Source organism: Nothobranchius furzeri, chromosome 17 (genome assembly GCF_043380555.1).
Source record: "Nothobranchius furzeri strain GRZ-AD chromosome 17, NfurGRZ-RIMD1, whole genome shotgun sequence".
Taxonomy (NCBI): Eukaryota; Metazoa; Chordata; class Actinopteri; order Cyprinodontiformes; family Nothobranchiidae; genus Nothobranchius; species Nothobranchius furzeri.
In genome coordinates, this window is record NC_091757.1 from 51,397,911 (window position 1) to 51,412,961 (window position 15,051).

Consider the following 15,051-nt stretch of genomic DNA (forward strand, 5'->3'; position numbering starts at 1 on the left):
GAAGACAGAGCGCACACACACACACACGCACACACACACCAAGCAATGTGTCCATGGTTACACCGTGATAGCTTAGTAAATATTCTATTTGGTGAGAGATACATTTTATTGTATTTATCCTAGTGAATCTATAATTAAACGGATAAACTAGTATTAGCACATCCAACGTCAAGGAAAGCAAAAAGTTATTATCAGGAGAGAGAGAATGTTTAAGTGGTTAGCAGCAGTGTGCTAGACGATGGCCCCCTCCATGAGGCCACCACAGCTCAGCAGAACATCGTTGTAGCTTCTTCTGGGGAGAAAAACACTTAGAGAGAAAATAAAGTTAACAGCTGAAATTGCAGAAAGTAATACAGTTAAAGAGCAGATAGTAGAAGAAAGCAGTAGAGTGTGAAAAGTGGTCAGTGTATCTTCCAGCAGTCTAAGCCTATAGCAGCATAACTACAGAGATAACTCTGGATAACCTAGCCTATTTAGATGGAGGCAGGGCAAGGGAGAGCCGTCTTTACCGACTGTATACTCCACCTCCCTCTATCCCCCCACTTGTCCAAATCTAGGCTGACATCAGATTTTAATCGTAGTGCATAAAGTGCTGACAGGATGGAGGTTGTGAGTTCAAATTCCATTTAGGAAATTTAGTCAGTTGTTTTATTCATTCCAGGGGTCCTCAACTAAATTTGTTCAAGGGGTTTTTTTTCCCAGCAGACACCAGAGAAGGTCAGATGCTCTTCTAAATTAAAGTTCAAATATCATTGTATCTTAATTTATTACAATTTAAAATGGCCTTGTTTCCCATCTGGGCTGTTTGATTGTGGTTTTAGTTGTGTTTGGAGAATGTGGACAGTTGTAGATGTTTGGGACATGATACTGTAGAGGCCCACAATTGGGGGGGCGTTAGGGTCAAACAGGTCAAGACTTGTTTTTAATGTACCGTATTTTCCGGACTATAAGCCACTACTTTTTTCACACGCTTTGAACCATGCGGCTTATAATGAGGTGTGGCTTTAGTCAACCAGAAAGGATGGATGCTGGAAAGTCTAATGAAGGAATGGTTAAAGGAGCGCTACGGAAAGCGCCCAGGAGGATTTTTTTCACAGTAAAACGGCGCTGCTTGTTTTCCCAGCTTCATCCCGGGATGATGACAGCAACACGGAGAGCGACACTGACATCGCCACAGAAAAGGTGTGTGACGAAGCTCGTCTGAGGCTGTTCAACTCCGACACTGAAGAAGATGACTTCAGTGTTTTCAGTGCGCAGGAGGACGATGAATAAACTAATCTACAACTTTTCTGTTTTGTTTGACACTGATCAGTTCAGTTACGTTCAGTTAAACTACGTTTTCAATTCAGTGGATATCTGCGGCTTTTAGCCCGGTGCGGCTTATATTGAGGTGCGCTCTATAGTCCGGAAATTACGGTACATCCAGGGATTTCTTCTGAACTGAGTTTAATAGCAGTGTTTCTACACTGACCAGCCAAAACAGAAGTCTCCACCAAAATAAAAGATCACTCAAGCTAATATTTTGGTAGACCTTTTTTAGCTTTGATTACGACATTGTTTCGATATGTCACAAAATTTACTGTGGGATGCGAATGGTTGGGCAACCTTGTTAATCTTCATGATTTTCCTGTATAAATCGTTGTTTGTTACAATAAAAATCTTCAGTTAAATATATCTTATAGGAGACACACACAGTGATATTTTAAAAGTGAAATTAAGTCGATGGAATTTACAAAAAGTGTCAGTTTGTAGCATCGAAACACAAAACCTATCTCCTTAATCTAAAGTTGAAACGTCTCCCCAGCCTTCCTTAGAGTCTGCAGGAGCAATTCATCACTAAATTAAACGAACCAGTTGCATTCATGATCTGCAGCACCAGGTATGTCAGTTCAAATTTTTTCAAGTTCCAACAGAGCCCCACCAATCTGAAGTTGCAAGTGGAATATTCTGGCAACAGGGGGCGATAGATGCTGAGTGGCCTTTCATTAACCCTGTAAAGGGTTTTAGCACATACTGGCTCAAGATAATTATTTAAAAATATGAAAAAGTTGCTAAGTATCCAATTAAAATACACCGCCTTTGCTCATTGATTTTAAAAAAATATTTTGTCTTATGTTCAAATAAAAGTTTCAAAAAATAAAAATAAAATAAATCTTACCTGGACCTGCACTGACTTTTTCCACCTGCACTACCTGCATTCAGAACGTCAAAAACACATTGTAACAGAAACAACTTTGGTTACAGGGGGACAAAAAAGGTCAGATTAGAACTAATGTGAGAATAAAGTGTAGTTTGAATTAGATCACACGCTTTCAAATGAACTGTAGCGGAACAAATTAAACTGAGTTCACCTCAATCAAGTAATTTAGTCTTAATCTGAAGCTATGTGTAAAATCCATTCTTCCCAAGAAGTTGTTCAAATAAATAAATAAATAAATTAAAATAAACTACTCATTTAAAACGATATGTTACTATATATTAAATATTAAATTCATGTTTTGTGTCAATTATTTAACCACGTATTGTCCCAGCAGATATATGCAACAAATGTGGACCAAATAGACCGACAGCGCAGGGTGTGTTGTTTTTTTCTGTCTCTGCACGAGTCTCTGAACCTTTTACGTCATCAGCTCGCGCCGACATTGCCACCCGCGCCATTCTAACCAGCGTGTGTTTCCATCTCTTGTTACGTTTTCACTGGCAGAAGTTCCACAGCAGCCGCTGTTACAAACACTGATTTCGTTTTCTACTTGTTATCTACCGGGTGAGTCTGTTTTTAGTTGCTTTTTAATGCTTCGTTATCAGAAGTGTTGCGATTCCAAAACACATACGTTATCGGCCTTTATCGGGTTCATGTTGAAGAAGTTCAGTTTCGCTGCTAGCTTAATGTTAGCTATGATGTTTGATGACATTTACGAGATAAATCTCTGTACCCCCCCGTTTTATCAGCTAAGGGTTAGCATCAGTGCTGTGAGTCACGTGAGAATAAAGCAAGTTATTGTTAAAATCAAGCATTACAGAGCTAATCAAGGAGAATCGGCTGCGTCTTTATTAACTTATGCGAGCTTGTTTTGACTCGTTTTGTTAGCTTGTTTTGTAATTAATTTTCACAGTTTTCTGGTTCTGCTAAAGAATTCGTCTCTAGTAAAAAAACACACACACACACACACACACACACACACACATACACACACACACACACACACACACATATATATATATATATATATATATATATATATATATATATAAAAGAAATTTGCTATAAAGACATTGTTCCAAAAAAGCAGAAATATAAATAAAAGCAGGATTTTATCTGACTGATTGTTAACTGCAGCATATGTTGCTGCTAACAAGGACATTTGGGCTTTTTTGTTTTCTATGAGATTTTGTATCATTCTCTTATCTAAAATGTTCATTTTTTTACCTCTTTTTAAAAAAATTTAATGTTTTTAATCATGTTTTATTTTCATTTTTAATTTTATTCTTGTGAAGCACCTCATGACTTTTCATCTTGAGAGGTGCTGTAGCAGAAATACTTTATTCTTTCTTTCTTCTACTTGTACAATACAATTTTGATTTGGAATCACTGGCTTATACCACTCAAATATACATTTAATGGGATTTACAAGTTCCCTAAATGCAAAGTGGGAGTTAATTTTGTTTGTATCAAGGAATGCATACAAAGTGTTCCATTTTTGACTGGGATTCTACATTTCTGCACATAACATTGAAATGTGTTTTGTTTCAGCTCCACATTGGGATCACTGCTTTGCAACAAATTTTTCACACATGAAGCATTTTCTTGTAGCTTGACAAGTGAAATTATGTGTGAAGCTGTTGTATAAAGAAACTCACCAATACTTGAAGATACTTACATTTTGTTAAGTAGTCTCAATATGTTGAAAGATTAGGCTTAATTTTCCACCTTTTATGTGATCCATTAATCCAAATAAAACATAAAAATCTAAATGTTTTCTCCAACAATCAAATGAATGCTTCATCTTTTAACATCATTCACAACCTGGAGTTTACTGACCTTTTTAAAGTAACATAAAATAAGTTTCTTGCTCACCTGCCCAACTGGTTTTAAGTACAATAGTCATAACAATCCTGCAGCAGCCTGCGGAAGCAAGCGCTAGCAGCGAGCTAACATGAGCCAACTGATATTAAAATAAGCCACAAATTTAAAAGTTCCACACTGTTTGGCAAAAAAAGTATTATTCTGAATCCTTACAAGTCCAGTAGCAACAAAGCCAGGTCACCATCGGTCTAATTTTGAAACAAGTGTAGGCCATACTGTTGCTCACTTTGGCTTTTGCTATTTGCTTCACCTTCAAAGACATTACTCTCTTACTTTTACGTCCAGGTTCTGCCATGATGCAAAAAACAAACATCAACAAAAAAGAAAAAAATCTTCTTTTTGTGCTTTTTATTAACTTTCTGAGAATTGCAAAAGTTAACTGCTAGCCTTTATAAGAGCTACTGACACAGTAAGCCTCCCACCAGTTTTCCTACCATACCACAAAACTATTAAGTGCAGAGGACTGTCCCATGTCAAGCTTCTTAAGTTTATGGCTCAAGAAGGACTAAAACCAGTTTTAAAGCAACAGCTTAAGGTGTTAAAAACTCTTTAGTGTTACTTGAATGGCACACAATGTTAAAACTCTACAGGTTTCTTTAAAATGAGTTAAGTTGAGCTGGTTAGCCGATCTCTTATTATAGAGCCCTTTTCTCTCTGCTGTTGCGCTATTTGATTTAGCTGTCTGTAACCGATTTGTCTCATGGTGACATTCACATGAAGTACACAAACTGAGGTTAGCCAGCAGTGTAGCAAACAAAGACGATCCACGCTGTGCTCTTTTATCTGTCTCTTGATTCAATGCCGAGCCTGAACATTGGGTATTTTTTATGTGTTGCTGACTGATCGGTGTACATCTTAACTCGTTCACTGCCAGCGTTTCTCACAGTTTTTACTGTTTTTTTAAGAGTCACAGAATGTTGCGCGCTAGGATTATGTCGACGCCAAAACAACCAAAACAAAGCGGGGACTCACCTCTTACATCAGGAAGAATCCGTGTGTTTCGAGCGTTATCCGTTCTTTCATAATCCGTTGTTGAATTGTGATCGGCAGACGCTTTTCCAGTTCGCGCCTCACTTTTTTTACAGGAACGGCCCAAAACGATCTCCTAATACATGGATGGTCTCAGGGTCCGAAATTAAATTTTTTACTCACCGGCCAAGTTGGCCGGTAGATGATGAAAATCTACCGGCCAAGCATATTTTTTACCGGCCAAAATTCTAAATGATTTAGATCTACCTATCTATCTATTATGTTGATTCCAAACAGAGTGACAAAATAATTAAAACATCAATTAATAAGAAAAACAACTCTTTTGTCATTTGTACTATTTATTTATTTTTAGAGATGTTTTTATGAACTCTTTCATTGAAATCTAGTCAGACTCCTTGTTTTCTCTGTCCATGAAGTATGGCCTCCTGCTTCTGACACCGTCTTTGTGCCAAAGCATTACAGCCTCATTTGGGTCATAGTCCTTGATCCCTGGAGAACACAGCTGCACCATGAGAATATCTGAAAGTGTGTCAGGGCTAGGGTTGTCACGGTAACCGGTGTAGTGGTAAACCCCGGTAAAAAAGTTGACAATAATAATAACCGTCTTGTTTTTTAAAACATATATTATCTCGGTGGATTACCGTGGCTGCGGTGTAGGCGCGGTGACCCTTACCAGCCACCATATCATCTGGAAGTTGCCGGCGGCACATGCGCACTTTGTTGTTTACGACCAAAACTTTCTTTAAGCTAAAGCTGAAATAATGGCAGGAGGAGACGACAGCACTCAGGACATTTATTATCCCTCAAAGAAGACAAAGTGGGAAGTACGGGCATATTTTGGATATTTGAAGAATGCCGAGGGCCAGTTGTCTGTGAAAGGCAGCAACGCTACGTGGCCATCATAATGTATTGTCTCACGACTCCGCCATCTCCGGTTCGCCACTTTCACAACATCTTCTGGTTGCCACTGGTCCTGGTGGTTATTCTTCCAGTTCAACGAGTTTTCTTTTGGAAGGCTGGCTGACTCCAGTTAAAAACCACCACATTTCACCGCTAGTTTTAACACGAAGCTAACCGCTAACTTGATAAACCGAATGGGATAGGTGGAAATGACGTTGGATGCGGCGTTCACGTTTCGCGTACGTTTGTGTACGTTGCTTGCAGGCGGGAGGAGTATCAGAAATCCATGGAAGATGACTGATAAACATAACTTATTTGGTGCAAACATTTACTTGCCATGTGGCAGATAGAGCTAAAAAATTTGCTCGCCAAATGGAGCAATTTGCTCGCATTTGGCGAGTGGCGAGTGTTAATTTCAGACCCTGGATGGTCTGCTTCCTGATCATGTGACATGTGCGGATGAAGATCGGCTTCAGGGCTGAGATGTTTGTTCTCTCAGCGCGGGGGTTCGTTCCGATGCTCAAACAGTAAAAAAATGCCAATGACTGTAGTCGTCATTGGCAGTGAACGGTTGCATCTAAAATGACGACTTTAGTCGTCAATGGCAGTGAATGAGTTAAGTATCTGCTGCATTCCAGCTCGAGTCAGAGGGACGTGGAAAACGTGTTGACAGTTAAAAGATTCTAATCTTATATCAAAGTATGTCACGTCTGGAAGGGATGACACGAAAAAGCTTGCTGATCCTATCAAAATGATAAAAAGCCATGATAAAAATGATAAAAATGCAGCTTCAACCTGTAACACAATTGACATTGTGTTACAGGTTGAAGCTGCATTTCAATCGAATCATTGTTGGTTTAAACTCTTCTGGTCACTCATTTAGAATAGATAGCGGCAACAAGAAGTTATTTGGCTAAGTTATTCATGATCTTCACTCATCAGGCGGCAGCTGGAGCCACATCGTTGCCAAATAATTGTGATGTTGAAAATGAATGCAGTTCCAGGAGAACTCTGGTTTCCTGTAGTGCTGAATATTTGTGTCTGAGCTGTAGATGGCAGCATTGTTTCATGTTTTCTTTCTTCTCCATTTGAGTCACTTCCATCGTTCTACCATTCAGTTGCTCATTTTATGAGTTTGTTTACTCAAAGTGATTAAGGCAGGATATTTTAAATCCAGTGAACCTATAAGAAACAGGTATTTTTAGATATTACTCTATAAACTTGTAAATTCAGTAAAGCCGAAGGGATTTCCTCTAAGTTCGTTTATCCTTTTACTTAAATGTGAGTGTGAGCTGTTAAAGAATGGTTTACACCATATTTTCACTCCTGGAAATGTCTTTTATGGGTAAATTAGTTGAGTTGCCATTTAGAATGACAAATACACATTTGATTGTGTGAAACTTGGGTGGTTGAACAACATCTGGAGCATGAAAGAGCTATTTGCAGGTTTGAGATGACTCCAGTTTTTTCTATTAAGTGTGATTTATTTTTTATTTTATAAGAGCATGTTTCATCTTGTGTTTGGCATTAGTTTCAGCATCGCTTGAGCTATAACAAAACAGTGTTGAAATAATAGTTAGATAAAGTAAAAGCCAATGTTTCTGAGGATGGCTGCGCAGTGGTGCAGTGGTTAGAGCTGTTGCCTTGCAGCAAGAAGGTCCTGGGTTCGTTTCCCGGCCTGGGATCTTTCTGCATGGAGTTTGCATGTTCTCCCTGTGCATGCGTGGGTTCTCTCCGGGTACTCCGGCTTCCTCCCACAGTCCAAAAACATGACTGTTACGTTGATTGGTCTGTCTAAATTGTCCTTAGGTGAGTGTGTGTGCGCATGATTGTTTGTCCTGTGTGTCTGTGTTGCCCTGCGATGGACTGGCTCTCTGTCCAGGGTGTACACCGCCTGATTGCCCGTTGACCGCTGGAGATAGGCACCAGCCCCGACCCTGCGTGGACAAAGCGGTTTCAGAAAATGGATGGATGGATCTTTAGGTGGGAGGTTTCACTGGACGATGGAAAACAGATGATTCCCAACAACAAATCTTAATAAACACGGATGTGACATGAGCCCTCAACTATGATGCAACTGGCAGAAAACAAAATAACAATTAAATAGAAAAATGGGCTTTTTTTAAGTCCACTCCTCTCAGGATGGTTTCTGAGGATATAAACCGACTCCCTCGACTTTCTTGTGATGCTTAATTATTTAGGTTTCGCCGTGAACTGACGATCTTTTTTATTTTCCTTCCAAGCATACCTGAAGTTTCCTTAAATAAGTAGAATTTTCCCTGATTCTTGTTCTCTCTCTTCCTTTTCTCTGTAGATATATCCAGATATGGATATGGACAGTGCCAGCTCTGTGGTGCTGCAGACCCTGACCCAAGCTACCAGTCAGGACACGGCTGTGCTGAAGCCTGCAGAGGAGCAGCTCAGGCAGTGGGAGACCCAGCCTGGCTTCTACTCAGTCCTACTTGTGAGTCACGATCGTCAGAGTCAAATAAATCTGCGATACCTCCTCTAGCATGATCCTTTAGGAATGTAATGATTTAAATTACATGTTATTTAATAAGCCATAAGACGTAGGATTCCATAGCCTCGTCTCGTCTCGTCTCGTCTTCCTCCGCTTATCCGGGTCCGGGTCGCGGGGGCAGCATCCCAACTAGGGAGCTCCAGGCCGTCCTCTCCCCGGCCTTGTCCACCAGCTCCTCCGGCAGGACCCCAAGGCGTTCCCGGACCAGATTGGAGATGTAACTTCTCCAACGTGTCCTGGGTCGACCCGGGGGCCTTCTGCCGGCAGGACATGCCCGAAACACCTCCCCAGGGAGGCGTCCAGGAGGCATCCTGACCAGATGCCCAAACCACCTCAACTGGCTCCTTTCGATCCGGAGGAGCAGCGGTTCTACTCCGAGTCCCTCCCGAATGTCCGAGCTCCTCACCCTATCTCTAAGGCTGAGCCCGGCCACCCTACGGAGGAAACTCATTTCGGCCGCTTGTATCCGCGATCTCGTTCTTTCGGTCATTACCCAAAGCTCATGACCATAGGTGAGGATTGGGACGTAGATCGACCGGTAAATCGAGAGCCTGGCTTTCTGGCTCAGCTCCCTCTTCCCCACGACAGATCGGCTCAGCGTCCGCATCACTGCAGACGCCGAACCAATCCGCCTGTCGATCTCCCGATCCCTCCTACCCTCACTCGTGAACAAGACCCCGAGATACTTAAACTCCTCCACTTGAGGTAGGACCTCTCCCCCGACCCGGAGGTGGCAAGCCACCCTTTTCCGGTCGAGAACCATGGTCTCAGATTTGGAGGTGCTGATCCTCATCCCAGCCGCTTCACATTCGGCCGCGAACCTACCCAGCAAGAGCTGAAGGTCAGAGCTGGATGAAGCTAGGAGGACCACATCATCCGCAAAAAGCAGAGACGAGATTCTCCTGCCACCAAACTCGACACACTCCACACCACGGCTGCGTCTAGAAATTCTGTCCATAAAAGTGATGAACAGAAACGGTGACAAAGGGCAGCCCTGGCGGAGTCCAACCCTCACTGGGAACAGGTCCGACTTACTACCGGCTATGCGTACCAAACTCACGCTCCTCTGGTAAAGGGACTGAATGGCCCTTAACAGAAAGCCACCCACCCCATACTCCTGGAGCGTCCCCCACAGGGTGCCCCTGGGGACACGGTCATAAGCCTTCTCCAAATCCACAAAGCACATGTGGATTGGTTGGGCAAACTCCCATGCCCCCTCCATCACCCTTGCAAGGGTATAGAGCTGGTCCACAGTTCCACGGCCAGGACGAAAACCACATTGCTCCTCCTCTATCTGAGATTCAACTATCGATCGGACCCTCTTCTCCAGTACCTTGGAGTAGACCTTTCCAGGGAGGCTGAGGAGTGTGATCCCCCTATAGTTGGAACACACCCTCAGGTCACCCTTCTTAAAGATGGGGACCACCACCCCGGTCTGCCACTCCCTAGGAACTGCCCCCGATGACCACGCAATGTTGTAGAGACGTGTCAACCATGACAGTCCTACAACATCCATAGCCTTGAGATACCCAGGACGAACCTCATCCGCCCCCGGGGCTCCGCCGCTGTGTAGTTGTTTGACTACCTCAGCAACTTCTGCCCCCGAGATCGGACAGTCCATCCCCAGGCCTCCCAGCTCTGGTTCCTCCTCGGAATGCGCATTGGTGGGATTGAGGAGCTCCTCAAAGTATTCCTTCCACCGTCCGACTATAGCCTCAGTTGACGTCAGCAGCTCCCCATCCCCACTGATTCCATAGCAAATATGAAATCCACCTTATGGATCTGTGAGGTTATTTTAAACCAGATGATTGGAACTTTTTATTGCAGGGATTAGATAACAGCTTCGTATTCACTCAGAGACGACAGAAGAGAGAGAGTCAAGTTTAAAAGTTAAAAAATTTATTAAGACAAATTAAAGTAGACTGACTTTAACACTAAATGTATGTTGTAACTAAGGTGGATGAGACAGAGAATGGTGTGATGTGGAATGTTGCTCAGAACCAGCAAATCCGAAGAAGCGATTAGTTCTGATGGGAAATGAAGGTGATGTGAAGGTGATGTCTTTGCACTAAGCTTTGGTTAGGAGATTCATAAACACATTCAACGCCATTTGTCGGTCTACATACCCTTCAGGAAGTCCCCGTTAGATCAGGAATGTCGAGGTCCAGCTTGACCTTTTCTGGAACCGACGCCGGTAGGAAAAGCAGTTGTTGCCGACCAGACCAGTCTTTGAGATACTTCCGGGTCACAACAGTTTGTTGGTGTCTGGTGAGACCCACCAGGGTCATGATGGTTCAGCTTTTATTCTGAAAGGAACCATTGCAGCAGGTGGAACAGCAACAGATTTTATCCAGCTTGTCGTTGGTTCTTTTGGCTGAAGAGGAGAGTTACGGATTGGCCACTCCGACAACTTCTCTAGAACGCTTTGAACTGGCGTTAAAGATGACGTGGGCATAGTTTTATACTTCGGATGTTTTGGTTTATGGTCGAATGAAAAGATGACAAGTTTACCAAGCACCACCAAAACCACGCCTCTGTCAGATCTGGCAGATTCTGATTGGATCAGTAAAGCAATGTGTCATGTCTTTTATCGCTACGTGAGATCAGTCCTAGTGAAACATTTAAAGTCATATTACTTATTATATTCTATAGGATTATAATAAAGTAATATTTTGATTTCACAGATTGGTCACATCTTATTATTGACTAACACTTTGTTTGATTAGCTTTATTAAAATAGAGTTTTTTGATTAATTAAAAGAAAAGAGTTCATTCTTCATTCTTCTGTTGAGCTGAAAAGAAGCAGGTTAGAAGCAAATGCATGAGACCTTGAGACCAATCTCATGCAGACTAGTTCTGTGTCAGAGGAGAGGGAAACAGTCATTTCATTCTGTTACAGGAAGCAGAAAGAGAGCTGAGTGTCTCTTTAAACGGTTGGTTTTTAATTGGAGGGGATTATTTTCTAATCAGTTTAACAAAGTCAGATTTATGTCCTCCTTCATGCAACGATTCATTCAAACAGTTTTACACATTAACTTGTAATCGCAGCAAGAAATCTTAATTTTGTTAAAGACGGGGAACAACGGATCGCAGGCAGCTGGAGATTGATTTGTATTAAGGAATTACTCAAATCTCTACTGAACGGTTTCATATGATTTATTTGCAGATAGTTTACACGCACAGATGGTGTTCGCCAATATGCAAGGGTTGTTGAAAAGTCTGTTCACCCATGCAATCCACCTGAGAGATTACTCAGATATTTTAGAGAGAATATTTGTTTACTCTTCTCATCAGACTCGGAGAATATGAGGAGTTTCACTTTCGTCTGTGCAATTTGGGAAGAAACTGACCCAGTGTGTGCTCTGTCCAGCTAAGTACAAAGAAAAAGAAATGTTTTCTCTCTGTTTGGTTGGTTTTGTAGGATGTTTTTTGGTGAAATGATGCACATCATCCTGTTTTAGTCAAACTATGTGTACTATGCAGTTTTCAAGCATGGAACAAAGGTTGGTGTTCAGGAAACAAACTGTATAGAGTGCCTTTAGAGTTAAGATTTTCTTGGGAATAATCGCTAGCTGTCAAGTGCAACCTCACTTCAAGTCTGGATGTAGTTTCATTCTCTAGGTGTTTTCCTGAAAAAGACTTTTGAACATTTTTTAAAGTGCTGTTATCTTCGGCGTTAAGACTTTGACATCCTACAGAGAGAAAAGGTTTGTGCCTGCTTTCCGTTTTTTAGCTGCTGCATAAGAAGCTGTGAACTGTGAGGTTGCATCAGGATGGGCAGCAAAACGTTGGAGACAAATCCAATCAGCTTGGAAGTTTTAGAAGACATCTCAGAGAAAATTTCTCATGTAAATTTATTATGTTTGCAGATGATACAAATTTCATTTGTTTGGGAAAAGATATGAGTAAATTATTACAAGAGGTTGAAAACGAATTGGGTTCAGTTAAAAAATGGTTTGATTACAACAAGCTATCACTAAATGAAAATAAAACCAAATTTATGATATTTTCAGGGAACAGGGACAATGACGGTGCTAAGCTGTATTTAAATGGAGTCCCAATTGAACAAGTATATGAAACTAAATTCCTCGGTGTGATTATTGATAGTAAACTCAGTTGGAAACCACATATTGAATATATCAAACGGCAAGTGTCTAAATCTATTGCTATACTTTATAAAACTAGTGATGTACTAAATAAAAAAGCCTTGTTTTTGATTTATTGCTCTTTAGTTATGCCTTTTTTGTCTTACTGTGCAGAGGTTTGGGGAAATGGAGGTAAAACGTGTGTTGAGACTGTATTTAAATTACAAAAAAGGCGATTAGAATAGTTAATAAATTGGGATACCTCAAACCAACCCATAATCTATTTAGTCAAACTAAAACGCTAAAATTAAGAGATATTATTAAAGTAAAAATCTTAGAGATTCTTCATAAAGTAGTTAATAATAATATCCCAAATTGCATAAAAGTTTATTTCAAACCAAGAGATGATCATTATAATCTCAGAGGTGTATTTATGTTTGAATGTGTAAAAGCCAGAACTAATGTGAAATCAAGATGTGTCTACGTTGTTGGTGTGAAATTGTGGAATGAGTCAGATGATGATTTGAAGAAATGCACTTCTTTACTAAAGTTTAAAGCAGGTGTAAAGTGTCACATATTCACAGGGTATGAAAAGTATGTATAGACATTAATGAATTTTCATTGTGGTTATTTATATTGGGGAAAATAAAAGAAATGTATATTGATTATGTATCTTAGGTGGAAAATAGGGTTGGCTAAAATAAGCATTGCTTCTGCCTATTCCTTTTTTGGTTTAAATTCAAGTTGTTAATATTGTTGTTTTGTTTGAAAAGAAAATGTTCATGTTAATGCTATAAACCAAAATAAAGACCGAAAGAAAGAAGAAGAAAAGAAATTTGAACGAGTTCTGAAAGTTTACCCAGCACATTTTCCCTCAAAGTTGTCCGAGTCATCACAGAGATTTAGTTTCCACAAGAAGGAAAGGGCAAGACACACGAGGCATCTTTGCTGGGGCAGTGGAAGAGTCGTGTTGCAGTTAGCCAATCAGAAGTGAGATGTTTACATTTGATGGTAAATGGTAAAATGGCCTGTATTTGATAAAGCGGCTTCTAGAGTTCTGGAACCCCCCAAGGCACTTTACAAAACAATCAGTCATTCATCCATTCACACACACATTCATACCCTGGTGGGGATGAGCTACGGAGTAGCCACAGCTGCCCTGGGCCGCACTGATGGAGGCAAGGCTGCCGAGCACTGGCGCCTCCAGTTCCTCCGACCACCACCAGCTGGGAAGGGGGATGAATATTAATTAGTAAGACTCCGCCTCTGTGCCCCCCTCACTAATCCGACACACTTCTACCCTCACAGGAGCGCCAGAACTTTATTTCATAGAAGACAACTCACAAGGCTTTCATTCAGCAGTTGCTCAGGAGGTAGAGAGGCTTGTCCAGTAATCAGAGGGTTGTCTGATCGATCCCGGTGTGCCGACTATCCGTGCCACCCGTCAATGTGCTACTTTGGGGAAATGCGCAGACCGACTACCACGTTACAGGCTGCTCATCTGAAAAGAAGCACTACCTCTGGAAGTTGTTACGTTTCTGCTTGTTATACGTTTAACTGACAGTTGCCTTGCAAATCGCTTGTAGAATATCGTTACTAGGGATGTAAGAAAATATCAACATGGCAATATATCGTGATATTTTTTCCAGCAATATAATATCGATATTCAAAAGCAGTCTTATCAAAAAAATCGATATGGCAATATATTGTGATATGTTTTTGATTCAATATTTTACTGATATTCAAAAGCTGTGTATATCACTTTTGGAAGAATTTACATGCAAACATTTGTGTATTTTCTTCTGTTTTGGTGCAATTCAAACTCGACTGCAAAGAGTGTGCAATGGGTTTGGTTTCCACCACTGAAATGTGAATTCCTCTATTATGGTTCAGATACTTCATGTTAAACATGTTAAGTATCAGTTTGGACTGTTTATTGAATTTTCCTATCATAAATATATTCTAAAAAATAGCTAATATCGTCAAATTGAATGTATTGCAATATATCGTGATATAGTGTATCGCCTTCCCTGTATCGTAATACGTATCACATCGCCGTGATTTCACCAATACACATCCCTAATCGTTACTGTACTGTAAACAAGAAATTTCTCCCACTGTTTACCGTCATTCACGAAATCATGACAAACACGGTCTTTTTCATAAATAAATCACCACAAGCACTGTATATTTTTGTGAATAATTATACTACAGTTCTGCATTTTCATGTATTATCACCTATTTAAAATAAATCGTGTTTAATAAGCGTGTTACTAATGTAAACAAGAGTGAAACTGTCATAACACGTAGGATAATTCGACGAGGAAGCACGGATAGTCAGAGCACCAGCTCCCACCAGAGAATGCTGCTGTTGTGTCCTTGAGCAAGACGCTTAACTCACCTTGCCTGCTGGTGATGGTCAGAGGGTCCGGTGGCCCAAGTGCCCAGCAGGCTTCACCTCTGTCAGTGGT

General features: G+C 41.0%; 1 protein-coding gene across 1 annotated transcript in view; it reads left to right on the plus strand.

The window, feature by feature from the left end:
• Nucleotides 1–2,634: 2,634 nt before the first annotated feature.
• Nucleotides 2,635–15,051, plus strand: part of ipo11 (importin 11) — a 215,357-nt gene continuing 202,940 nt past the window's right edge. Inside the window, exons 1-2 of the mRNA XM_015972857.3 lie at nt 2,635–2,764; nt 8,289–8,438. Coding sequence (XP_015828343.3) covers nt 8,301–8,438 — 138 coding nt within the window. The 5' untranslated portion in view covers nt 2,635–2,764; nt 8,289–8,300. The remainder of the gene's footprint in view (nt 2,765–8,288; nt 8,439–15,051) is intronic.